The sequence below is a fragment of the Crotalus tigris genome, unplaced genomic scaffold (genome assembly GCF_016545835.1).
Source record: "Crotalus tigris isolate CLP2741 ecotype Arizona unplaced genomic scaffold, ASM1654583v1 scf7180000020352.946698, whole genome shotgun sequence".
Taxonomy (NCBI): Eukaryota; Metazoa; Chordata; class Lepidosauria; order Squamata; family Viperidae; genus Crotalus; species Crotalus tigris.
Window position 1 is genome coordinate 748,460 of NW_024097981.1, and position 26,286 is coordinate 774,745.

The following is a 26,286-nucleotide window of genomic DNA, read 5'->3' on the forward strand; positions in this document are numbered from 1 at the left end:
CCCCAAAGAAGAGGGAGTCAAGCTATTCTCCAAGGCGCCTGAAGGCAGGACAAGAAGCAAAGGATGGAAACTAACCAAGGAGTGAAGTAACCTAGAACTAAGGAGAAACTTCCTGACAGAAAACAGTTGGAACAACCTGCCTCCAAAAGTTGTGGAAGCTCCAACACTGGAAGTTTTTAAGAAGAGACTGGACAGCCATTTGTCTGAAATGGGTTTCCTGCCTGAACAGGGGGTTGGACTAGATGACCTCCAAGGTCCCTTCCAACTCTGCTACTCTGTTCTGTTCAATAAATCAAAGTCATCCATACCACCCAACCTTGAAAGATCTACACAAAGTTATTTTCCTATTGGGCAACTCTGGCAAACTCTCAATGCCCAGAAGATGCAGATTATTCTCTGAAGACAAGAGAAGGTTACAAAATAGTGCGGAGAAGTATGAGCAGAGAGATCACTTAACATGTCCATTCTTGGTGCATTCAATCAATGTCATCAAATGGATTCTCCTGATATCCAGCTGAGAGCTTTGTTTTGTTAGGAGACAAACACTGGAGTTGGCTCCTGTGTCAGAAATGGCACCGTTCCTCGTTTTCTGAAAATAACTCTCATCCTTATTTCGTCTTTGAGGGTTTCTCAAGTGATTTGAGAGTTTCCTAAGTGGAGATCAATCTTCCGGCCGAGGACTACACGTGGTCTGGCCTAACGAACAAGGGACTGTGTTTCTAATTCTGGGTGGACTGGAACACAATCACAATTGGATTATCTGTAAATTTGAAATTAGAAGGGATGCTGAGGCGTTAAATTAGTTCCTTTACACCAATTTAAATCAATATATTTCCGTTCTGCATATCTAATTGCTTTCTTCGGCTACTGTCTTTGAATGTTGTAATTCAGTCGTATGACACTGAAGGATGGGAGAAGACCTAAATAACTAGGAAGGACATATATTACATTCCAACTGCCCATAATTATTTATAAGTAGTCCTCGGCTTATGGCCACAATTGAGCCCAAAATTTCCATCACTAAGCGAGACAGCTGTTGAGTGAGTTTTGCCCCATTTTATGACCGTTCTTGCCACTGTTGTTAAATGAGTCCCTGCAGTTGTTAAACTAGTCACACGGTTGTGAAGTGAATCTGGCTTCCCCATTGAGTTTGCTTGCGAGGAGGTCACAAAAGGGGATCACATGATCCCGGAACACTGCAACCGTCATAAATACGAGTCAGTTGCCAAGCATTTGAATTTTGATCATCAGACCATGGGGATGCTGCAACAGTCATAAGTGTGAAAAATGGTCATAAGTCGTTTTATTCAATGTTCTTGCAACTTCGAACATTCATTAATGAATGGCTGTAGATCAAGGTCTAGCTGTAGCTAGACCTCCCATGATTCTTTGCACCCCAGTAAGAGATGGAATCTTAGAAAGTGTGCAGAGAAGAGCAACGAAGATAATATGGAGGGAGGTTAAAATTGTAGGATGAACTGTTGATGGACCTAGATATGTCCAGCCAGGTAAGGCAATCTTGGCTCTTTTATGACTCGTGGACTTCAACTCCCAGAATTCCTCAGCCAGCATGGCTCAGCTTGGAAACCTCTCCCTTTCCCCTCAGCATGGCTGGCTCAGGAATTCTGGGAGTTGAAGTCCACGAGTCATAAAGGAGCCAAGGTGGCCTACCCCTGGTCTAGGCCTAAGCCACTTTATGACTCGTGGACTTCAACTCCCAGAATTCCTGAGCCAGCCATGCTGAGGGGAAAGGGAAAGGTATCCAAGCTGAGCCATGCTGGCTCTGGAATTCTGGGAGTTGAAGTCCATGAGTCATAAAAGAGACAAGGTTGCTAGCCCATTGGAGAGAAGCACAAGGGGGGACATGACAGCAGTCTTCCAATATTTGAGGGGGCTGCCCCAAAGAAGAGGGAGTCAAGGTATTTTCCAAAGCGCCTGAAGACAGAACAAGAAGCAATGGGTGGGAACTAACAAAGGAGAGAAGCAACCTGGAACTAAGGAGAAACTTCCTGACAGTTAGAACAATTAAGCAGTGGAACAACCTGCCTCTAGAAGCTGTGAATGCTCCAACACTGGAAGTCTTTAAGAAGAGACTGGACAACCATTTGACCGGGATGATATAAGGTCTCCCACAACAGAACAGAACAAAACAGAACAGAACAGAACAAATTAGAATAGCATAGTTGGAAGAGACCTTAGAGGTGTTCTAGTCCAGACATGTCAAACACAAGGCCTGGGGGCTGGATGCAGCCCACAAAGTGGTTTCATGTGGCCCCCAAAGCCATCCTGGAAACAGTGAGGGAACAGCCCCCTCTATCTTGGCCCTGGCCCAGGCCGGCTGGGAGCCAATGTACAATTTTGTGGTGGCCCTCTATGCTGAAACGTATTCAGTCTTAGCTCCACAAGGCCGTCTAGAAACAGCGAGGAACCAGCCCCTGCTATGTCGGCCCCACCCCTGGGTGCATGCTGGGGAGGTGTCACCCTTTGTGAGGAATGACAAAATGGACCATGCCTTGGTGCTTGCCTTGGTCCCCCCCCCCTTCTGCCAGAGACCCTCAGATCTGTCCCACTCCTGCCCAGGCCCCCACAGGCCCCCTTAACATGAATGATGTAGAGCTGGCCACGCCCACCCATCAGGCCACGCCCATTACATCCACGCCCACCCAGTAGGCCGCACCCACCCTGGCCGCACCCACCCGGCCCCCCGAGGGCAACCACAATGCTGATGCGGCCCTCAATGAAATTGAGTTCTACTCAGGCAGAAAACCTTATATTATCCCGGTCAAATGGCTGTCCAGTCTCTTCTTAAATACTTCCAGTGTTGGAGCATTCAAAATGTCTGGAGGCAGGTTATTCCATGAGCAGGAGGTTGGACTAGAGGACCTCCAAGGTCCGTTCTAGCCCTAGGATTCTACGTTCTCTGTTCTTTTCATCCCATACCGTGGAGTAGGTGCAGTAATCGCTGCCTTCACTCTCGAGGAGAACCACATCCTTGATGAAGATGGAAATGGCCTTCAAGATGAAGGTGATGAAAAGGTGGACATGGATGTAGTTCCTGGGGCAACGGAGTCTCCTGCAGGGAGAGAGAGCAGACACAAGGTTAGTGGGGGACAATAGACCAATCATCAGGAGACAAGGAGTACTGGTCCTGCCTTAGACACAAAAGCCGGCTGAGTGGCTTTAGACCAATCACCAGGAGATTGTGAGTTCTAGTCTCACTTTAGGCATGAAAGCCAGCTGGGTGACTTTGGGACAATCACCAGGAGACAGGGAGTTCTAGTCCCGACGAGACAATGAGTTCTAGTGCCGCTTTATGTATGAAAGCCAGCTGAGTGACTTTGGGACAATCACCAGGCGATGGAGTTCTAGTCCCGCCTTAGGCATAAAAGCCAGCTGGGTGACTTTGGGCCAATCAAGACGAGACAATGAGTTCTAGTCCGCCTTATGCATGAAAGCCAGCTGGGTGACTTTGGGCCAATCACCAGGAGACGGGGAGTTCTAGTCCCGCCTTAGGCATAAAAGCCAGTTGGGTGACTTTGGGCCAATCAAGAGGAGACAATGATGGATCCGTAGCTGGCTGACCGGCCGTACTCAGCGAGTGGTCCTCAATGGAACTGCATCTATATGGAGGGAAGTGTGTAGTGGGGTGCCCCAGGGCTCTGTTCTGGGCCCAGTACTCTTCAACATCTTCATCAACGATTTGGATGAAGGGATAGATGGGGAACTCATCAAATTTGCAGATGACACCAAGCTGGCAGGAATAGCCAACACTCCAGAAGACAGGCTTCAGGTACAGAAGGATCTGGACAGACTTGAACACTGGGCACTAACTAACAAAATGAAATTCAATGGTGAAAAAAGCAAGGTTCTACATTTAGGCAAGAAAAACCAAATGCACAAGTACAGCATAGGTGGCACCATGCTCAATAGTAGTAACTGTGAGAGGGACCTCGGAGTCCTAGTAGACAATCAGTTAAATATGAGCCAGCAGTGTGCGGCAGCTGCCAAAAAGGCCAACACAGTACTAGGCTGCATTAACAGAGGGATAGAATCAAGATCACGCGAAGTATTAATACCACTCTTCAATGCCTTGGTAAGGCCACACTTGGAATACTGCATCCAGTTTTGGTCACCACGATGTAAAAAAGATGTTGAGACTCTAGAAAGAGTACAGAGAAGAGCAACAAAGATGATTAGGGGACTGGAGGCTAAAACATATAAGGAACGGTTGCGAGAATTGGGTATGTCTAGTTTAACGAAGAGAAGGACAAGGGGGGACAGGATAGCAGTATTCCAATATCTCAGGGGCTGCCCCAAAGAAGAGGGAGTCAAGCTATTTTCCAAAGCGCCTGAAGGCAGGACAAGAAGCAACGGGTGGAAACTAATCAAGGAGAGAAGCAACCTAGAACTAAGGAGAAACTTCATGACAGTGAGAACAATTAATCAGTGGAACAGCTTGCCTCCAGAAGCAGTAAATGCTCCAACACTGGAAGTTTTTAAGAAGAGACTGGACAGCCATTTGTCCGAAATGGTGTAGGGTTTCCTGCCCGAGCAGGGGGTTGGACTAGATGACCTCCAAGGTCCCTTCCAACTTTACTATTATTATTATTATTATTATTATTATTATTATTATTATTATTATTATTAATGAGTTCTAGTCCCGCTTTACATATGAAAACCAGCTGGGTGACTTTAGGCCAGTCATTCTCTTTCCACACAGCCCACCTCACAGGGTTATGGTTCTGGGGAAAATAGGAGAAGGAAAGCGTATAACTATGTTCACGGCCTTGACTTATTTGTAAAATGAATAAAGGCTGGGGGAAAAATATAATAATAATAATAATAATAACAACGAGTGGGATGAAAATGTTGTTCTATTTCCCAGGCTCCTGTAGACCAGTGTTTCCCAAACTTGACAATTTTAAGGCATGTGGACTTCAACTCCCAGAATTCCACAGCCAGCACTGGCTGTGGAATTCTGGGAGTTGAAGTCCTCATGCCTTAAAATTGTCAAGTTTGGGAAACACTGCTGTAGACCTACCTGAATGCAAGAAGAATCAGGATTGCGACGGCAAGCGAGATAGTTGAGATGCTGTAACCCACGGTGTAGATGGTCTGGATGGTTGAAAAGAAGGAAAGCTGGAATGAAAAGCAAATCAACCCTTCAGCTGAGCTTTTGGAACAGGTCCCGGATTCTACTCTACAACGATCCAGGAATATTCTTTAAATCCCTCCCTTGCCTCTTTCATGACTTGGCCTACCTCAAAGGGCTGTCCCAATCTCCCTGCCTCTCCTAGGCCAAATAAAATCAAGACAGGGTTGTGCTGAATTTCTTTTTCACAACTTTATCTTTCTCCAGGCTGTGTGTGTGTCCTCCAAACCTCTTCTTCTTCTTTTTTTTTTTTTAATTTTTAATTTTCAATTTTATATTACATTCATAAAAAATACTTCAGATAAAGAGTAAAATAAATTTATACACACCACTTTCGGTATTGCTCACCCATTTCCCCCCAAACCGCATCCACCCTCTTTCCCTCTTCTCTCACTTCCTTCTTTCCCTCTTCTTCCTCACTCTCCCCCTCTCCTCCTTCTCCTCAACCTTCCTACTTGCTTCTCCCCTGCCTCCTATCTTCTCACTCCGGATACGGTCCAGGGGAAATGCCCGAGCAATTCCTCTCTAAAACATCAATATTATATACAATAAAACTATTTCTACTTATCTGAGCTATTTAACCTTCAACCCATCCTCCCCCCACCCCACTCCCCCTGCCCCCTTCCCCCCCCCACTTCCCAGAGCCAAGTACAGGGTTATACAAACCTATTAAACATAATCTATTTAGGTTTACTAATTATACAATAACCAAAATCATACTAACCCTTAACTCTCTTCAAACTTTAACATCATAATTTTATAAACAAATCCATTACTCATAAAATAAGTGAAGCTTTGTAGTTCCATACTTCTTCTGAACCTTTTCTATCCATCTTCTCCATACAATAACATATCTCTCTTGTGAATGGTCCTTTAAATAAGCAGAAATTTTAGCCATTTCTGCTAAATTAGGAACCTTAAGTACCCATTCTTCTAAAGAAGGCAGAGAGTCTTTCTTCCAATATTGACCCACCAATAATCTTGCTGCTGTTATTAAATTCAACATTAAAATAGTTTCTTTAGCATCAAAATCCCTCCAAACCTCTTCTTAACACCTCATCCAGGCCTTCCTAATTGCTCAAGGTTAGTTCTATTTTCTTTAAACTGGTGGGATGAGAGCCAGAGAGAAAGCAAGCTAGCCAGAAGACGGCCACACCATAAAGGACAGGATAATCTAGGAGTCCCAACCCCTGGGCCGTGGTTTGGTATCAGGCCATGCAAGCAATGGGTGAATGCTTGCAGCTCTTTTTTTGTGAGCGACGGGTGCACGCACCTGACCCTTACATAAATGGAGCTGCTTGTGTGAGCTGGGGTGCACAACATCCCCTCTAACCCCCCCCCCACTGGTCTGCAAAGCCAAAAGGGTTGAAGACCCCTGGGATAATCCCATAGTTTTTACATCTGTATCTCCCATGACTCTCCCTTTGAAGTGTGGGAAGAATCCAGAGACATAAATATTTTGGGAAATATTAAAAAGGCCGAATATATATTCCCCAAAGGATTTTAAAGGCAGAAACCAACCCCTCACACATACACACAAGTCTCTCTGCCCTAAACAGGAACCAGGTCCGCAGAAATGCAGATGTGATAATCTTGTCAGAAAGATCGGAGCCAGGAAGCTGGGATTGGAAAGAAAGATCCCTAGAATCTACAATCCCTCACACCAAAAAAACCCAACACTCACCAGCCATAGACCCAGGGAAGCAGGCTGTGATCTTTGGAACATAATAGGATTAACCCACCACCATCAGAATACCAGAAAGGCACACTCCGACTCAGGTCAAAGTTCATGCCACAGGAACAACTCCAAACAAAAGCTCAAGAAGGTATAAAATGGGTTTTTTTTTTTCAGAGCATCTTTCTGTCTGGCTCTCCTCTCCAATAAACTGCAACCTTCTTTCTAAAGCAGTCTCCATTTTGTTTATTCCCAGCTTGGACTGGATTCTGATGAAGATTTTTCCTTCAACAGAAGTTACACACAGCATGAGTGTTAAAGCCCCACATGGCATGAGTGTTAAAGCTCTTTCACACCTGGAGTCACAATGACAAACAAATTTGGAAACCAAGTGGTGCTAATCCATAAGGTCACGAAATGGGCATGGAAAGAAATTCAGATTGGTTGTTTCCTGCTGCAGAATCATATCAGTGCTATCCTCAGTTTTAGTTAGCTGAAGCACAGAGATACCAAGTAAACTTCGTTTTGTGTGGGGTCCTTGGCGCTCTCTGAGCTTGATAGTTTTCTTGCAGATGTTTCATGACCCATCTAGGGAGTTTTATCAGTTCAAGGGAATGGAGTTTGTAGCAAGGAGGATTTTACCTAGTTGGATCATGAAACATCTGCAAGAAAACAACTAAGCTCAGAGAGCACCAAGTCGTCGTCATCCTCCTCCTCCTCTTCTTCTTCTTCTTCCCTTCTAGCACTAATAATGTCCCTTAGTTGTGTCATGAAACACCTTCAAGAAGATCACCAACTTCAGAGAGCATCAAAGACGCCACAGTCGTCATTGTCCTCCTCCTCCTCCTCCTCTTCTTCTTCTTCTTCTTCTTCTTCTTCTTCTTCTTCTTCTTCTTCTTCTTCTTCTTCTTCTTCTTCTTCTTCTTCTTCTTCTTCTTTTCTTCTTCTTCTTCTTCTTCTTCTTCTTCTTCTTCTTCTTCTTCTTCTTCTTCTTCTTCTTCTTCTTCTTCTTCTTCTTCTTCTTCTTCTTCTTCTTCTTCTTCTTCTTCTTCTTCTTCTTCTTCTTCTTCTTCTCCTTCTCTTCCTCCTCCTCCTCCTCCTCCTCCTCTCTGCCAACCCCCCTCCCTTCTTCCACTGATGATGTTATCTAATTGGGTCATGAAACATCTACAGGCAAACAACCAAGCTCAGACAGCACCAACAGACTGCACACTTCCATCCTGAGCTATACGTATCCCCTGCTCTTAGTGGCCAGTATGCAGATGTTGTTTATCTCAGTTTACCCTTATCTCATGATAGCCTACTTTGTTGGTCCCCCTCTTCAGTCTATTAATAGCTTGAAGGTGGGGGCACTACAATTTATACTAGCGTCACCCAATTCATGAGCTAAGGACGTGGAAAAAATGAGCATTGAGATGGTTGCCTGGTTGTGCCCAATGATTAAAGGAAGGCAGGGCCAATTTGTGGCCTGTGGAGAGACTCTTCACTCAAACCTCCCTCAAGGTCAAGCACCACTCAGAAGATTGCAAAGTCCCACTGTTCACTGTTGAAAAGCGAGGATGGACAACGGGGGTTAATGCCGCGTCTCTCTCCCACTTATCATGAAATAAATACGAGTCGGTCACCCCACAGAGGGTGATGCTCTGTTCGCATTTGAAATTCTATTTTGCTATTATGAATTGAGAACTTCACCAGCATCCTGTCTCCTCTGAAAAAGATGCCACTTATTTTTACCCAGTCTGAAAGAAAAGGAAAAACAAAAAACAAAAGGCAGCAGAATGTCTCCGCTCGACACTAAAATACAGGTAGTCCTTGACTTAGGACCACAACGGAGCCCCAGATTTTTGCTGCTAAGCGAGGCAGCTGTTAAGAGAGTCATGGCCCCGTTTCATAACATTTTTGCCTCTGTTGTTGGCGGTCATTAAATGAGTCTGCCTTCCTTCATTGATTTTGCATGCGACAAGCCAGCTGGGAAAGTTACAAAGGATGATCAATGATGCTCAACTTACAACCACAACAGAGCCCCAAATTTTTGTTGCTCAATGAGACACCGCTTAAGTGAGCCTTGCCCCATTTTATGACCTTCCTTGCCACAGTTGTTAAGTGAATCCCTTCAGTTGCGAATTACTGGCACAGTTGTTAAGTGAATCCGGCTTTCCCATTGATTTTGCTTGTCAGAAGCTCGCAAAAGGCGATCAAGTGACCCCAGGACATGGCGACCATCATAAATAGGAGTCAGTTGCCCTGAATTTTGATTATGTGACCATAAGGGCGTTGCAATAGTCGTTAAGTGTGAAAACCAGTCATAAGTCACTATTTTCACTGCTATTGTAACTTTGAATGGTTGCTAACCCTGTGTAAGTTTGTAAGTCAGGACCATCTGTAAATTGCAGAGGAGAATACGGGGGGGGGGGGAATTCACCATGATTCACATTTATGCTTTAATTATTTAGGATTAGGTTGATTTAGGATTAGATAGAAAGATATAGAGATATAGATAGATGATGGAGGCAGAGATAGATACAGATATAGATATAGATAGATATATGGGGAGAGAGAGAGAGAGGGAGGGAGGGAGGGAGGGAGGGAGTGTTTCCCCAAAAATACCTATTCTGAAAATAAGACCTAGCTTTGTTTTTACATGTGCACCTAATATAAGCCCTACTCCCAAAAGTTAAGACCCCGCCCACTCTGTCCCACCATCTGGTTGCATGAAGTGAGACATGATATAATAATAATAATCAATAATAATAATAATAATAATAATAATAATAATAATAATAAAAATAGAGTGGGGGGAGGTGGAGCTGCCCTACGCGACCCACACCTACTTACCTCAGGACCGCCACAGCCAGGTCTCCCATGTGCCAGCTGCCTCACCTCACAGTGGCGGCACCAACCCCTGTCAAGCAGGAACCCACATGACCACCACTGGCCCACTTTTTTTGCAGCCAGTGAAGGCCTCTGCTGGAGAAATGGAGGCCGGGGCTGACGTGCACAAGCAGAGGGAAGTGGCTGCAGAAGTGGGCTGGCCACGGCCACAGGGCTCCTGTTAGATGGGGCTGTTGGTGTTGCTGCCATGAGGTGAGACAGTGGAAAAACTAAGACATGCCATGAAAATAAAACCTAAAGCCCCTTTTGGAGGCAAAAAAAATATCAGACCAGGTCCTAATTTCAGGGAAACATGGTAGGTAGGTAGGTAGGTAGGTAGGTAGGTAGATAGATAGATAGATAGATAGATAGATAGATAGATAGATAGATAGATAGACAGACAGAAATAGATAGATAGATAGATAGATAGATAGATAGATAGATAGATAGATAGATAGATAGATAGACAGAAATAGATAGATAGATAGATAGATAGATAGATAGATAGATAGATAGATAGATAGATAGATGGATGGATGGATGGATGGATGGATGGATGGATGGATGGATGGATGGATGGATAGATAGATAGATAGATAGATAGATAGATAGATAGATAGATAGATAGACGGATGGACGGACAGACGGAAGGAAGGAAGGAAGGAAGGAAGGAAGGAAGGAAGGAAGGAAGGAAGGAAGGAAGGAAGGAAGGATGGGTGGGTGGATGGGTAGGTAGGTAGATAGATAGATAGATAGATAGATAGATAGATAGATAGATAGATAGATAGATAGATAGATAGATAGATACAGAAATAGATAGATAGATAGATGGATGGATGGATGGATGGATAGATAGATAGATAGATAGATAGATAGATAGATAGATAGATAGATAGACGGATGGACGGACGGACAGACGGAAGGAAGGAAGGAAGGGAGGGAGGGTGGGTGGGTAGGTAGGTAGGTAGGTAGATAGATAGATAGATAGATAGATAGATAGATACACAGACAGACAGATAGACAGACAGAAGGATAGAAGGATGGATGGATGGATGGATGGATGGATGAATGGATGGATGGATGATGGATGGATGGATAGATAGATAGATAGATAGATAGAGAGAGAGAGAGACAGATGATAGGATAGAGATAGATAGATAGATAGATAGATAGATAGATAGATAGATAGATATGGATGGATGGATGGATAGACAAACAGATAGATAGAGAGATAGGTAGGTGGGTAAATATGTAGAGAGATAGCTAGGTAGGTAGGGAGGGAGGGGGGGAGAGAGAGAGAGATGGTAGATAGACAGATAGGTAGATAGAAATAGATGGGGGGGGTGAGAGAGAGAGAAAGAGGGAAAGAGAGAGATGAGTAGATGGATGGTAGAAAGACAGAGACCACATTCATGAAGCAGAATTCCTGGTTGTTTCTCTTATAGTTTAGCCTATTAAGAGGTATCAAACTTTCCCCCTATGCCTGTGGAGTATCTGTCTTTATCCCCCACCCCCCCAAACTCACTTCATCCAGAGAGACATCATCTTCCATTGAACATGCTACTGAATAAGGTGGAATCGGATCAGACCAGCCTTGATCTGTGCAACTTCGTTTCACCACACCTAGGAAAAATTAAAATCAGCAAAATTAGATTGAGCTGGACTGATCCAAGTGATGGGGCCCCAGGGTCAACAACTCAGGGTGTTAGCCCTTTGAGGTAGTCCAGACAAGGACCAGGACCAGGAGTATCTTAATTGTAAGCATACAGGTAGTCCTCGAGTTACAATAGTTCACTTAGTGACCATTTGAATTCACAACGGCACTGAAAGAAATGACATAACCATTTTTCACATTTACGACCTTTATAGCATCCCCATGGTCACGTGATCAAAATTTGGATGTTTGGCAACTGGTTCATATTTATGACGGTCGCAGTGTCCCGGGGGTCACGTGATCTGCTTTTTCTGACAAGCAAAGTCCATTGGGGAGCCCGATTCACTTAACAACCACGTTACTAATGTAACCACTGCAGTAATTCACTTAAGAACTGTGGCAAGAAAGATGGTAAAACCAGGCAAAATTGATTTAACTGTCTCACTTAGCAACAGAAATGGTGGTCATATGTTGAGGACTAACTGTATTCAACGAATTTAGCAAGGCTGAGATTATTTCTCCCTTCCTCCCCTTCTACTTCCCAGAAAACCAGGAAAAGGGTCTCAGCATCCTTTTTACATCGTGGTGACCAAAACTGGATGCAGGATTCCAAGTGTGGCCTTATAAAGGCATTGTAAAGTGGTATTAACATTTCACGTGATCTTGATTCTATCCCTCTGTTAATGCAGCCTAGCACTGAGTTGGCCTTTTTGGCAGCTGCAGCACACTGCTGGCTCATATTTAGGTGATTGTCCACTAGGACTCCGAGGTCCCTCTCACAGTTACTACTATTGAGCAAGGTACCCCCTATACTATACCTGTACATTTGGGTTTTCTTGCCTAAATGTAGAACCTTACTTTTTTCACCACTGAATTTCATTTTGTTAGGTAGCGCCCAGTGTTCAAGTCTGTCCAGATCCTCCTGTATCCTAAGCCTGTTTTCTGGAGTATTGGCTATTCCTGCCAATTTGGTGTCATTTGTGAATTTGATGAGTTCCCCATCTATCCCTTCATCCAGATCGTTGATGAAGATATTGAAGAGCACTGGGCCTAGAACAGAGCCCTGGGGCATCCGCCTACACACTTCCCTCCCTGTTGATGCAATTCCCTTGAGGACAACACACTTTCATTGTGATTTAAATTTAAATATCAAACCTGTCCCCCTAAATTTTTACTATGGTCTCCTAGAGCCTCTCACTATTGTTTTATAATAATTTGGAATCAAAGAGATACTTAATAACCTGGGAATGACTCTGTTATTTTAATTTCTCAACTTGGCAGCCCAAGGCCAGGAAATTTATTTATTAGGTTTCTTTCTAAGTACCCAGTGTCACTTCAAGGCAAGAAGGGTGCCAAATAAGTCTATTAAATTAATATATAAAGGATGCTCATTAAATCCCAGTGTGCATAATTGGCAGAATTACACCATTCGTGTAAATGTCTGCCACTGGGATCAATTTATTTATCTGAGTAATTACGTAATCGATGTCATTTGTTGAAATTCACGTCACTTGCCCAGTGCAAATGACATAAGTGATGCAAATTTACCCAAACAATCTAATTATGTCAATTTTGGCAAGTGACGACAATTATATTAATTGACCCACTTTAGAAAGAAGAGGTGGTATCTTTTATGGGGTAATTAAGATCAAATCACAAATGTATCTCTTAAAACCAAAATCCTATTCCACTGGGGTAAAAATCAAGATTTTAGTCTAATCGTATCAAGTTTAAATATATATTTAAATATATTACAGAGAAGAGCAACAAAGATGATTAGGGGACTGGAGGCTAAAACATATAAGGAACGGTTGCAGGAATTGGGTATGTCTCGTTTAACGAAGAGAAGGATGAGGGGGGACATGATAGCAGTATTCCAATATCTCAGGGGCTGCCCCAAAGAAGAGGGAGTCAAGCTATTCCCCAAAGCACCTGAAGGCAGGACAAGAAGCAATGGATGGAAACTAATCAAGGAGAGAAGCAACCTGGAATTAAGGAGAAATTTCCTAACAGTGAGAACAATTAACCAGTAGAACAACCTGCCTCCAGAAGTGGTGAATGCTCCAACACTGGAAGTTTTTAAGAAGAAACTGGACAGCCATTTGTCTGAAATAGTATAGGGTTTCCTGCCTGAGCAGGGGGTTGGACTAGAAGATCTCCAAGGTGCCTTTCAACTTTATTATTATTATGGATCGTTGCACAGTCAGCCAGATGTTCAGACTGGATTTGGCATTTTGTCTACCTATCGAGTCCTTACCCAGGACCTGGGATAGGCAGATGTGGGTCTTTGATAGTATTACAGATATCGTCGCAGGATGGAAGCAGTTCCTAGTAAGGCTGCCTTATTATTATTATTATTATTATATTATTATTATTATTATTATTATATTATTATTATCGATCATCGCACAGTCAGCCAGATGTTCAGATGGATTGGCATTTTGTCTACCTATCGAGTCCTTACCCAGGACCTGGGATAGGCAGATGTGGATGTTTGATGGTATTACAGGTATCGTCGCAGGATGGAAGCAGTTAGTAAGGCTGCCTTATTATTATTATTATATTATTATCGATCATCGCACAGTCAGCCAGATGTTCAGACTGGATTTGGCATTTTGTCTACCATCGAGTCCTTACCCAGGACCTGGGATAGGCAGATGTGGATGTTTGATGGTATTACAGATATCGTCGCAGGATGGAAGCAGTTCCTAATAAGGCCGCCTTTTGCAATTGACTAATAGCGAATTTGTCAATGCCAATGGTGTTCAAGTGGTGCTCCAGTTGTTTTGGGATTGCACCCAAGGAGCCTATGACTATTGGTACTACCCTTGCTTGCTTTTGCCACAGTCTTTCTATTTCTATTTGTAGGTCTTTGTATTTTGTTATCTTCTCCAGTTCTTTCTCGTCTATTCTGCTGTCTCCAGGCACTGCCACGTCCACTATCCAGACTTTTTTGTCTTTCTTATCGACAATTGTTAAGTCTGGGGTGTTATGTTGCAGGTGCTTGTCTGTTTGAATTCTGAAGTCCCAGAGCAGTTTAATTTTATCATTTTCTATGACTTTCTCTATTTTATGATCCCACCAGTTTTTGCTTACAGGCAAATGATATTTTTTGCAGATCTTCCAATGCACCATTGTTGCTACTTTGTCATGCCGCTGCTTGTAATCAGTTTGTGCAATCTTCTTGCAACAGCTTACCAAGTGGTCCACTGTTTCTTCAGCTTCTTTGCATAGGCGGCACTTACTGTCTGTTGCTGTCTTCTCAATTTTGACTTTGTATGCATTTGTCCTTAAGGCTTGGTCTTGTGCAGCCAGAATTAGTCCCTCGGTCTCTTTCTTCAATTTTCCTGCTCTTAGCCATTGCCAGGTTTTATTATTATCTGCTTTCCCAGCTATTTTTTTCATGTATCGGCCATGTAGTGCTTTGTCTTCCCATGCCTCTATTCTGTTCTTCATTTGGTCTTTCTTGAAGGCCAGTTTGGTCTCTCCAGTAGTTAGTAAGCCTTCCTGATATACTAATTTCAGTGCATCTCATCATTGTTCTTCAGATATTCTTCCAAAGCCATTTTTTCTTCTTCAACCATCTGATGTACTTGTAGCATTCCACGCCACCTATTTGCCTTGGTAGATAAAGTCTATCAATGTCACTGCGTGGATGAAGGGCATGATTCATTGTCATTATTTTTCTGGTCTGCCTATCCATTGCTTTTAGTTCTGCTTGAGTCCAGTCCACTATTCCAGCTGTGTACCTAATGACTGGGATTGCCCAGGTGTTGATTGCCTTTATGGTATTTCCTCCATTGAGTTTGGATTTAAGATCTTCTTCACTCTCTTGATGTATTCACCTCTAATCTTTTTCTTGACTTCAGTGTGCTTGATGTTGTCAGCTTGAAGGATACCCAAGTATTTGTAGTACTCTTCCTCATCCAGACTCTTAATGTTATTTTCGTGGGGCATCTTGATTCCTTCAGTTTTCATTATTTTTCCTTGTTTGATAGTAAGTGTGGCACATTTGTCCAAGCCAAACTCCATTACAATATCTTGGCTATATATACGGACAGTGTTGAGCAGCGATTCTATTTCAGATGATGTTTTTCCATACAGCTTCAGATCATCCATATAAAGGAGGTGGGATAGTCTGGCAGATGTTTTTGATGTTTGATAGCCATGTCCTGAGTTATTCAGTATTGTTGACAGAGGAAACAGTGCAATAACAAATAGTAATGGTGATAATGAATCTCCTTGAAATATTCCTCTCTTGATATTAACCTCTCCCAGCCTCTCACCATTGATCTGCAACTGTGTCTTCCATTGTGCCATCGATCTTTGCACAATTTTTCTGATGTTTCTACTGACTCCTGTTATTTCTAGGCACTTTATTATCCAGTCATGTGGCAGAGAGTCAAATGCCTTTTTGTAGTCAATCCATGCCACATTCAGGTTGGTCTTCCTTCTCTTGCAGTTTTCCAAGATCATTTTGTCTATTAGGAGTTGATCTTTTGTTCCTCTGCTGTTGGGGCGGTTTCCTTTCTGATCAGGTGAAAGAGATTGTTTTCAACTAGATGCTGTTGTTGCACTGCATCAGCTACTACACCAGTAGTAATTGAAAGTTGTTGGTAAGCAGGTAATTGGCCTGTAGTTACCTGTGTTGCCCCTTTTGCTGGATTTTTCATTATTAGGTAGGTTTTCCCAGTTGTTAGCCACTTTTCAATTTCTCCTCCTTGTAGTATATTGTTGAACTGTTTGGCAATGAGTGGGTGTATAACAGTTAGATGTTTCAACCAAAACCCATGCAGTTCATCTTCACCTGGTGCTGACCAATTTTTGATTTTCCTTGCTCTTTTTTCTACCATTTTTGTTGTTATTACTAGTTCTTTCATTTCAACTTCTGTTTTATTTGCATCCACCTCTTTTAACCAAGCCGCATCCTTGTTGTATTTCTTTGGGTTATCCCATATCTGCTTCCAGAACTGCACTGTTTCTTCCTTGTCAGGTACTGACTGATTCCTTGCAGTTTCTCCATTGATGGATTGGTAGAAACGTTTCTGATCGGATTGAAATTGGAGGTTCTGCCTGTAGTTTGCAATTCGAGCTTCATATCTACTGATTTTCCTGGCTATAGCTGTTATTTGTTGCTTTATTATTTCCAGTGCTTCCTTGATCTTCCTTGTTTCTAAGTGGTATTTCTTGATTAGGTATTCTTTGGTCTTCTTGTTCTTCAGCTTCTTTTCTTTCATCTGTTCTAGCTTGCTTGCATGTGATCTTTAAACTTGCTGATCTTATTTTCTAGTCTAACCTTCCATTTTTCTGGTGCACTGTTTGTTTGTTTTTCTTCTTTGTTGATTTTGCATCCCAGGTATTCTGTTATAACTGCAGCTGTGCTGTACATTAGTTGGTTTGTTTCTTGCAGTGAATTGGTGCTTATACTTGATATTGCAGTATTTGCATCTTTTAATGCTTGTGCTAGCTGTTTCTTTGGAACAAGCTTCAATGCAGGAGCCTTATTCTGTTGTTTTTGTGCTGTTAGATGCTCAGTTATTCTTTGTTTCAATTCTTTTATTTCTTTAGTTAGAGGGTTTTGTTCCTTCCGAGGTAGAGGCCTGGTTTCCAAATGAGAAAACAGTTGTATATCTCTGCTAGATTCCTTCACTGCCAACTCCCCCTGGTTTGCCTCTACATTCTGAATTACTTCTGGTAAGGCTTTGATTTCTTTGCCCTGGGTAAACCTTTGCAGTTCGTCCAATTCTGTTTCTGTGAATATTTATTTCGTGTTATAAATCGGCGTTGATCTGCTAGTCTCTGTTCTGTTATTTCTGATTCTGATGTTGTTCTTTCCAGAACTGGTGCATTCGTTTTAGATATCCTCTTCTTGTTGGACTTGATCTGTAGTAACAGATCATTATTTCTTTGTTTTCCATCACTGTGTATCTGCGACGGGTAAACACCTTTTCTTCCAGTAGTTCTGCAGCTGCTGGCAACCGGGCGACGTCCGAGCCGGTATGGCATTCTGAAATTTACGTCTCACCATATTTTTTATGGGAGAGACACTCTTTGTCTGACTCCTCTGATGAGACCTGTCCAGTATGGTTGAACCTCTGGCATAGCTCTCATCTTCCTCAGAGTACACAAGCCCCACAACCACGTCAAGGTAGTGCCTCACTGGGGGCACTTATTATTATTATTATTATTATTATTATTATTATTATTATTATTATTATTATTACTATATAAAGAACAAAATTTAATGTTTATCTTTGCCGGATCTTTTTGGAGTGTCACAGGCACATATACACCCCTAGTGTCACACTATGGCTTATTGTGAAGTGTGAACCTAATCATAGGTAGTGTTCGACTTCCAACCAGTCATTTAATGATCATTCAAAGTTACAACAGCACTGAAAAAAGTGACTTATGACCATTTTTCACACTTACGACCATTGCAGCATTCCCATGGTCACGTGATTTGCATCTGGATGCTTGATAACTAGTTCATATTTATGACGGCTGCAGTGGCCCGGGATCACATGATCCCCCTTTGCGACCTTCTGACAGGCAAAGTCAAGGGGGGATTTGCTTAATGACCATTTAATTCACTTAAGAACTGCAGTGGATCACTTAACAACAGTAGCAAAAAGGAGGTTGCAAATTCAGCCAGAACTTACTTTACAACAGCCTTGCATAGCAAATTATGGTGAGTTGGGGGTCATAAGTAAAGGACTACCTGTAATCACAACTGATTCAATAAAAAGTGTGAAAACCAAACCAAGAAGCATATACAGGTAGTCCTTGACTAACAACCATTCGATTAGTGACCGTTTGAAGTTACGACAGCACTGGAAAAAGTGACTTATGACTGTTTTCACACTTACAACCATTGCAGCATCCCAGTGGCCACGTGATCAAAATGTGGATGCTTGGCATGTATTATGACGATCGCAGCGTCCCAGGATCACGTGATCCCCTTTTTCAACCTTCTGTCAAGCAAAGTCAATGGGAGAGGCAGATTCACTTAACAACCGTGGTAAGAAAGTTTGTAAAACGGGGCAAAACTCACTTAACAACTATCTTGGTTAGCCACAGAAATATTGGGCTCAGTTGTGCTTGTAAGTCAAGGACCACGTGTACCTTAGCAATACTAAGGAAACAAATGCCAAAGACTAAAATAGAAACACAGGGGTTTGGACCAATGAATCTAAAGAAGGAAGGAAGGAAGGAAGGAAGGAAGGAAGGAAGGAAGGAAGGAAGGAAGGAAGGAAGGAAGGAAGGAAGGAAGGAAGGAGGAATGGAGGGAGGGAGGAAGAAAGGAAGGAGGGAGTAATGGAGGGAGGGAGGGAGGAAGGGAGGGAGGAAGGAAAGGGAGCGAGGGAGGGAGAGAGGGAGGGAGAGGGAAAAAAAAAAAAAAAAAAAACCCCAAGGACAGGAAGGAAGGAAGGGAGGGAGAAGGGAGGAAGGGAGGGGGAGAGAGAGAGGAAGTACAGGAAGGAAGGACGGGAGGGAGGGTTAATTTCGAGGGAGGGAGGGAGGGAGGGCGGGGGAAGGGAAGAAGGAAGGAAAGGAGGGCGGGAGGGAGGGAGAGAGGAAGGAAGGAAGGGAGGGAGGGAAGGGGGGAGGAAGGAAGGAAAGGAGGGAGAGAGAGAGAGAGGAAGGAAGGAAGGAAGGAAGGAAGGAAGGAAGGAAGGAAGGAAGGAAGGAAGGAAAGAAGGAAGGGAGGGAGGGAGGAAGGGAGGAAGGGAGGGGGAGAGAGAGAGGAAGGAAGGAAGGAAGGACGGAGGGAGGGAGGAGGGCGGGAGGGAGGGCGGAGGAAGAAGGAAGGACAGGAGGAGGGAGAAGGAGGGAGGGAGAAAGGAAGAAAAGGAGAGAGAGAGAGAGAGAAAGAAAGGAAGGAAGGAGGAAGGAGAGGAAGGAGGAAGGAAGGAGAGGAAGGAAGGAAGGAAGGAAGGAGGGAGGGAGGGAGGGAGGGAGGGAGGGAGGAGGGAGGAAGGAAGGAAGGAAAGGAGGGAGGGAAGGAGGGAGGGAGAAAGGAAGGAAAGGAGAGAGAGAGAGAGAGGAAAGAAGGAAGGAAGGAAGGAAGGAAGGAAGGAAGGAAGGAAGGAAGGAAGGAAGGAAGGAAGGAAGGAAGGAAGGTGTTTCTCACCAACAAACTGGTTCCTCACCTGATTTCTTTGTGAAGTGGAAGATGATACCTGGACAGGTGAAGGAAAGTGTGTCTCCGGGATCTGCATCGGGCCAACACAGAAGCTGGTCCCATAATCTTTTACAACCTTGCAAATGGAAGAAAAGAATTTTTTTTAAAAAAAAAGCTCTCCATTATTCTCGGAAAGAGAAACCCAACAGCAGAGCCCAAAGTATATCAGCGCATTGAATGAACTTTAAGATTGCCCCTTAATGAGTGGAATGCACCCTTCAGGACTACGGGTAGAGTAGGTGTAGTAAACGAAATTTCTAATTGTATGCAGTAAAAAAATACAGCGGGTGGAGGATGAAAATATATGAAGCTGCCCTGGTCATCGGTGGAGACCATACTACGATGTTTCATGCTATGAATTTTGAGGTTGATGTTTGTTTTTTTAGGGGTTCTCAAGTTGTGAAAAGGTCTTCCTTCCTTCCTTCCTTCCTTCCTTCCTTCCTTCCTTCCTTCCTTCCTTCCTTCCTTCCTTCCTCTGACTATTTCTTTAAAAACAGGTATAAGACACACAGGGATTGATTGTCCACAATCTGATCCTAAAACATGGACAAGCCTTAGTAGATATAGTCTTAAACCTAATCCAAAGTCTCAACCCTAATCCTAAAATCCAAACTCTTTTCTAGTCCTGATAATGTTACCTAGTTGGGTCACAAAACATTTGCAAGGAAACTGCTCAGAAAAGATTAAGGACTCCACAATTCGCCGCCTCCTCCTCCTCCTCCTCCTCCTCCTCCTCCTCCTCCTCCTCCTCTTCCTCCTCCTCCTCCTCTCAGCAAACCCCACCCTCTTCTAGCCCTGATGATGTTACCTAGTTGGGTCATGCAACGTCTGCAAGCAAACAACCAAGCTCACAGGCACTGAGCATTCTTCTATTGACAATATATTCTCTACTGTCAATATAGCAGTGACGCTCAACATTGTAGACCTCCAGTGATTCTAACATGTTTACATCGCAAAATAAAATAGTGTAAGACAGTGATGGCGAACCTTTTAGAGACCGAGTCCCCCAAAACCACCCCGTCTCCCCACCTGTTGTTCCACCCCTGTCACTCCGGCTTGCCTGTTCCACCCCACCCCACCTGCTGGGCCACCCACTGCCTCCACGGCCCGCTGCAGATCTCTCAGGCAGCCCTGCAGTGCTATGGTGGACACACTCTCCATCCGCGCCCCACAGCATGATCTGCACGCAACAGGGCATGAGGGCGGAGTCTTGTCCCTGCTACCCAGCTGCCTTGTGCTTGGCTGTGCTGCTCCATGCCCAGGGGCGACTCTCCTCTGAGGGTGGCTGCTGATGAGGGAGTAGCAGGGCTGGGGCGATGGCGCACATGCCCACAGAGAGGGTTCTGAGTGCCGCCTCTGGCACGCATGCCATAGGTTCGCCACCACTGGCGTAAGAGAAACCGCCAATGCAGATTCCCTGCTTTTCCCATTTCCACCGTTCAAAGTTACAATGGCACTGAAAAAAGTGTTTTATGGCCGTTTTTCACACTTGCAACCATTGAGCATCCCCATGATCACGTGATCCAAATTTAGAAGCTTGGCAACTGGTTCATATTTATGACAGTTGCGGTGTCCCAGGGTCCTGTGATATCCTTTTGCGACCTTCTGTCAAGCAAAGTCTCAACATCCATCTCAAGAATCAAAAAAACCTTCAGGTTCATTTCATTTCCAAAAAGCTTGCTGTTTATTGAATACACAGCTTGGTTATGTCAAAGAAAAACTAACTCTGAGGTTCCAACACCAATTCACAGACTTAATAATTCTCCCAGCCAACCCCCCCCCCATCTTACATAATTCAGATCAATGGTTGTACCTGCGGTTTCGTTCACGTGCAGCTGAATCTCTTGTAAGCACTCGGTCTCATTCTGTTTCCACTCTGTGATGGGGACACAGTCGGGCTGAAGCATTCCAGCCACCTAGAAGTAAATGAACAGGATGAAAGGAAAAAAGCTGACATTCCTATCCTTATCCTAAAATTCAACGCAGGCAGGGGAAAGAATAAAAGCAATTTAAATCATCGCAGGTAGTCGTGCCTTGCGACCCAAACTTTTTGTTGCTAAGCGAGACAGTTATGAAGTGGATTTTGCCCCATTTGACGACCTTTCTTGCCATAGTTATTAATTGAATCACTGCCATTGTGAAGTTAGTAATATGGTTGTTAAGTGTAATCTGGCTTCCCCAATGACTTTGTGTCAGAGATGAAACTTTGACAGCTAGATGCCTCTGCGTTTCATCTTACCTTTAGATTAATGCAGTGGTTCTCAACCTTTTTAATGCCACAACCCCCAACCGGTCATAAGTCAAGGACTACTCAATTGGTCGTAAGTCGAGGACTACTCAACTGGTGCAGCACCGTTTGCAGAATGGGACTTTTGGCGGGCTCAGCAGGGCAGAGACAGCCTGGACAATTCCTATTGGCTTTTGAAAGCCAATAGAATTAGACTCTATTCAAGAGAGTCTATTCTATTGGCTTTCAAAAGCCAATAGAATAAAAGGGAGTAGCACAGCTAAGGAAAAGGGGGGGGGGGAAATGGCGGACTGCATTGTTTGGCGACCCCCGTGAAACGGTCTTTCGACCCCAAATGGGGTCCCGACTCGCAGGTGGAGAACCACTGGATTAATGGGAGGAGGGCAGGGAGTTACTTTCAAGTGGATTAAATGGAGAAACTAAAACTGGTTGATTCAGCTGCAGACTATGAGAGCTTGAAGCCTTGTCAAGGTCACCTAACAGGTGTGGATTTAAAGCAGATGGTTCCCATAACAAAGTGAGCTTGTTGATCTGAATTATGTAAGATGGGGGGGTTGGCTGGGAGAATTATTAAGTCTGTGAATTGGTGTTGGAACCTCAGAGTTAGTTTTTCTTTGACATAACCAAGCTGTGTATTCAATAAACAGCAAGCTTTTCGGAAATGAAATGAACCTGAAGGTTTTTTTGATTCTTGAGATGGATGTTGAGACTTTGCTTGGAAGAAGGTCGCAAAAGGATATCACAGGACTGCGGGACACCGCAACTGTCATAAATATGAACCAGTTGCTAAGCTTCTAAATTTGGATCACATGATCATGGGGATGCTCAATGGTTGTAAGTGTGAAAAACGACCATAAAACACTTTTTTCACTGCTGTTGTAACTTTGAACGGTCACTAAATGAACTATTGTAACTTGAGGACTACCTGTATACATTTTACCCATGAGCCCCTGGTCCAAGGATATTTTCTTTCTGCTGGAATATAAATTATCAAGAACTAGAGTGTATTTGAAATTTGAACAAGGGTGATTTGGAAAATTGGTGTAAGAAGAGAAATGATAAAATCTCTGTGGGTTTCTCCTAAAGAAAAAAATTATTCAGCAATCCTATCTGTAAACAATATTTAGACTTCAGCACTCAAAAAAAAAAAGAAAGAAAGAAAGAAACCCCCCAAAATCCAATTACAGGTAGTCCTCAAATTACAACCAAATGGTGACCAGAATTTCCATTGCTAAATAAGGCAGTTGTTAAATGAGTCACACCAATATTATGAACTTTTTTGCCAAGATTGTTAAGTGAATTACTACAGTTGTTAAGTAAATCATGTAGTCATTAAGTGAATCCAGCTTCCCCCATTGGCTTTGTTTGTCAGAGGTTGGCTGGGAAAATTACAAATGGTGATCACCTGACCCCAGGATAAATATGAAACTTTCATTACTTTTTTGTTATCTTCATATTTCTACTATAAGGAAGATTAGACTGATGGATGATGACTGTTCCTCCATATCATTTTTTTAATGTCATTTTATGAACATCATCATGATGTTCCATCAGATCTTTCTTGGCCAATTGTCCCATGTCTGGAGGATACATCTTATGAACATCATCATGATGTTCCATCAGATCTTTCTTGGCCAGTTGTCTCATGTCTAAAGGACACATCTTATGAACATCATCATGATGTTCCATCAGATCTTTTCTGGTCAGTTGTCTCATGTCTGCAGGACACATCTTATGAACATCATCATGATGTTCCATCAGATCTTTCTTGGCCAATTGTCCCATGTCTGGAGGACACATCTTATGAACATCATCATGATGTTCCATCAGATCTTTCTTGGCCAGTTGTCTCATGTCTAAAGGACACATCTTATGAACATCATCATGATGTTCCATCAGATCTTTTCTGGTCAGTTGTTTCATGTCTAAAGGACACATCTTATGAACATCATCATGATGTTCCATCAGATCTTTTCTGGTCAGTTGTCTCATGTCTGGAGAACGCATCTTATGAACATCATCATGATGTTCCATCAGATCTTTCTTGGCCAATTGTCCCATGTCTGGAGGACAATCTTATGAACATCATCATGATGTCCCATCAGATCTTTCTTGGCCAGTTGTCTCATGTCTAAAGGACACATCTTATGAACATCATCATGATGTTCCATCAGATCTTACTTGGTCAGTTGTCCCATACATAGACAACACTAGTGAAGAAAGCCGGTCCCCCAACATAGTCATCTGATAGAAGGTGTTGCAATTCATTTGCATCTTTTGCATATAATAATATCACAATGCCCAAGATGACACTTGCTTCCTTTTTCTCCCCCTAACATTTCAAGACAGACTAATGTACAATGTGGCAAAGCTGGTAAACACAAACTAAAATAGGAAAAAGTATTGAAGCATTCTGATTATTTTTTTACCCATATTATCTGGACAGAGAGCCCCCTCCCCCCCCAAAAAAAGCTAAAATTCAAGCCATATGTTACATCACTGCAATTTGGTTTTTAAAAAAATGTTAATGACAATTTGTGTCTGTCAGAAGATTTTCCTGTTATTTTTGACTTGTTGAGATGTGCTCAGTGAACAAATCAAACTTCAAGCCCACAACATGAATTGTAAAGATATCTAATAATATGGAATGAGAGAGAGAGAGAGAGAGAGAGAGAGAGAGAGAGAGAGAGAGAGAGAGAGAGAGAAGAAGAAGAGAAAAGAAGAAGAAGAAGAAGAAGAAGAAGAAGAAGAAGAAGAAGAAGAAGAAGAAGAAGAAGAAGAAGAAGAAGAAGAAGAAGAAGAAGAAGAAAGGGAGGGAGGGAGAGAGAGAGAAAGAGAGAGAGAGAAAGAGAGAGAGAGAGAGAGAGAGAGAGAGAGAGAAGGAGGGAGGGAGGGGGGAGGACCACTGGGAAGATTTTCAAACACTTTTTTCCCTTCAGCCCTTAATGTTATTCCCATGGGGGGGGGGAAATATCCTGAATTCTGATTTTCAACATTCCCCCCCCCCTTCAACCGTCAATTTTGCCCCCACTGGGGAAAAAAAACCCCAACCCTGAATTCTGATTTTTAACAACTTTTTCCCCCTTCCAGCCTCTACCCCCCCCCCAATGGAGAAGTTAAAAAAAAAAACCAAATGTTGATTTTCAACAATTTTTCCCTCCTTCAATATTTAACTTTAACCCCACGGGGGGGGGGACCCCACAAAAGCTGAATTTTGAACTGTTCTTGTTTTTCATTCAACCTAAGTAGATAGGAAAGTACAGTTTGTCAAAAATAGTTGCTCCACGTTTTCCTTGTGCATGGTATTTTTTATTTTTTTTATTTGTGTTTGTTTGTTTGTTTATCTTTTACACTTCTGAACCACCCAAATCTCCCTCAAGGAGGGAATCTTGTTTCATTGATATATTTCAACCATACAGCCTATTTTTAGACAAGTAGGAAGTTGTTGTGGAGATTATTATAAGTTAATTATAAAATATCTATTTGGGAGATTCCTGGACAAACAATTCAGGGGGTTTCTAAGGGGGTGAATTTTGATAATATTTCGTATAAAGAATTACTTATTTGGTGTGGTACTGATTGGCAACTAAAGTCTTTAGATTTGTTAAGGCAAGAAAATATTTTACAGTCATGGCTTCAATATTTGCAAATAGTGGAGAGGTAGATCTTAGATAAGAAAGTGGGAATCACTTTAGCAGATGAAAATTTGGTAATTCAGATTAAAGATCAGAAATATGCTCATATTAAAAGAATTTATAATGAGTTAATAAAATTGGATTCGGAAACAGAGTTAGTAAAAGATTGTATGATTAAATGGGCTCAGAATATTCAGGAACCGATTTTATTGGATTTATGGGAGTTAATTTGGATTAGAAATGTTAAATTTACGCAGGGTCAAAATTTGAGGGAAAATTTTTATAAAATGTTTTAATGTGGTAGCTTTGATGCAACTTATTTTCATGTTTGGTGGACTTGTAAAAATATTAAAGCTTTTTGGATTATGATTTGGTGGAACATTCAAAAGGTTTTTAAAAGGAAGATTAAGTTTACTCCCCAATTATTTCTTTTGGGTATTTTTGTGGATTTTGATGCTAAAGAAACTATTTTAATGTTGAATTTAATAGCAGCAGCAAGATTATTGGTGGGTCAATATTGGAAGAAAGACTCTCTGCCTTCTTTAGAAGAATGGGTATTTAAGATTTCTAATTTAGCAGAAATGGCTAAAATTTCTGCTTATTTAAAGGACCATTCACAAGAGAGATATGTTATTGTATGGAGAAGATGGATAGAATAGGTTCAGAAGAAATATGGAACTACAAAGTTTCATTTATTTTATGAGTAATGGATTTGTTTATAAAATTATGATGTTAAAGTTTGAAGAGAGTTAAGGGTTAGTATGATTTTGGTTATTGTATAATTAGTAAACTTAAAAGTACTCTTTATGAATGTAATGAAAAATCGAAAATAAAAACTTTTTACAAAAAAAAAAGAGGATTGTTCC

The 26,286-nt window shown here is 42.5% G+C and overlaps 1 protein-coding gene across 1 annotated transcript in view; it reads right to left on the reverse strand.

Moving 5' to 3' along the window:
* Positions 1-23,846, reverse strand: part of GHRHR (growth hormone releasing hormone receptor) — a 41,716-nt gene extending 17,870 nt beyond the window's left edge. Inside the window, exons 1-6 of the mRNA XM_039366752.1 lie at positions 23,319-23,846; positions 21,351-21,453; positions 19,506-19,613; positions 11,224-11,321; positions 5,042-5,139; positions 2,941-3,073 (exon numbers count right to left, since the gene is read on the reverse strand). Of these exons, the coding sequence (XP_039222686.1) occupies positions 2,941-3,073; positions 5,042-5,139; positions 11,224-11,321; positions 19,506-19,613; positions 21,351-21,453; positions 23,319-23,846 (1,068 nt within the window). The remainder of the gene's footprint in view (positions 1-2,940; positions 3,074-5,041; positions 5,140-11,223; positions 11,322-19,505; positions 19,614-21,350; positions 21,454-23,318) is intronic.
* Between the last annotated feature and the right edge of the window lie 2,440 nt (positions 23,847-26,286).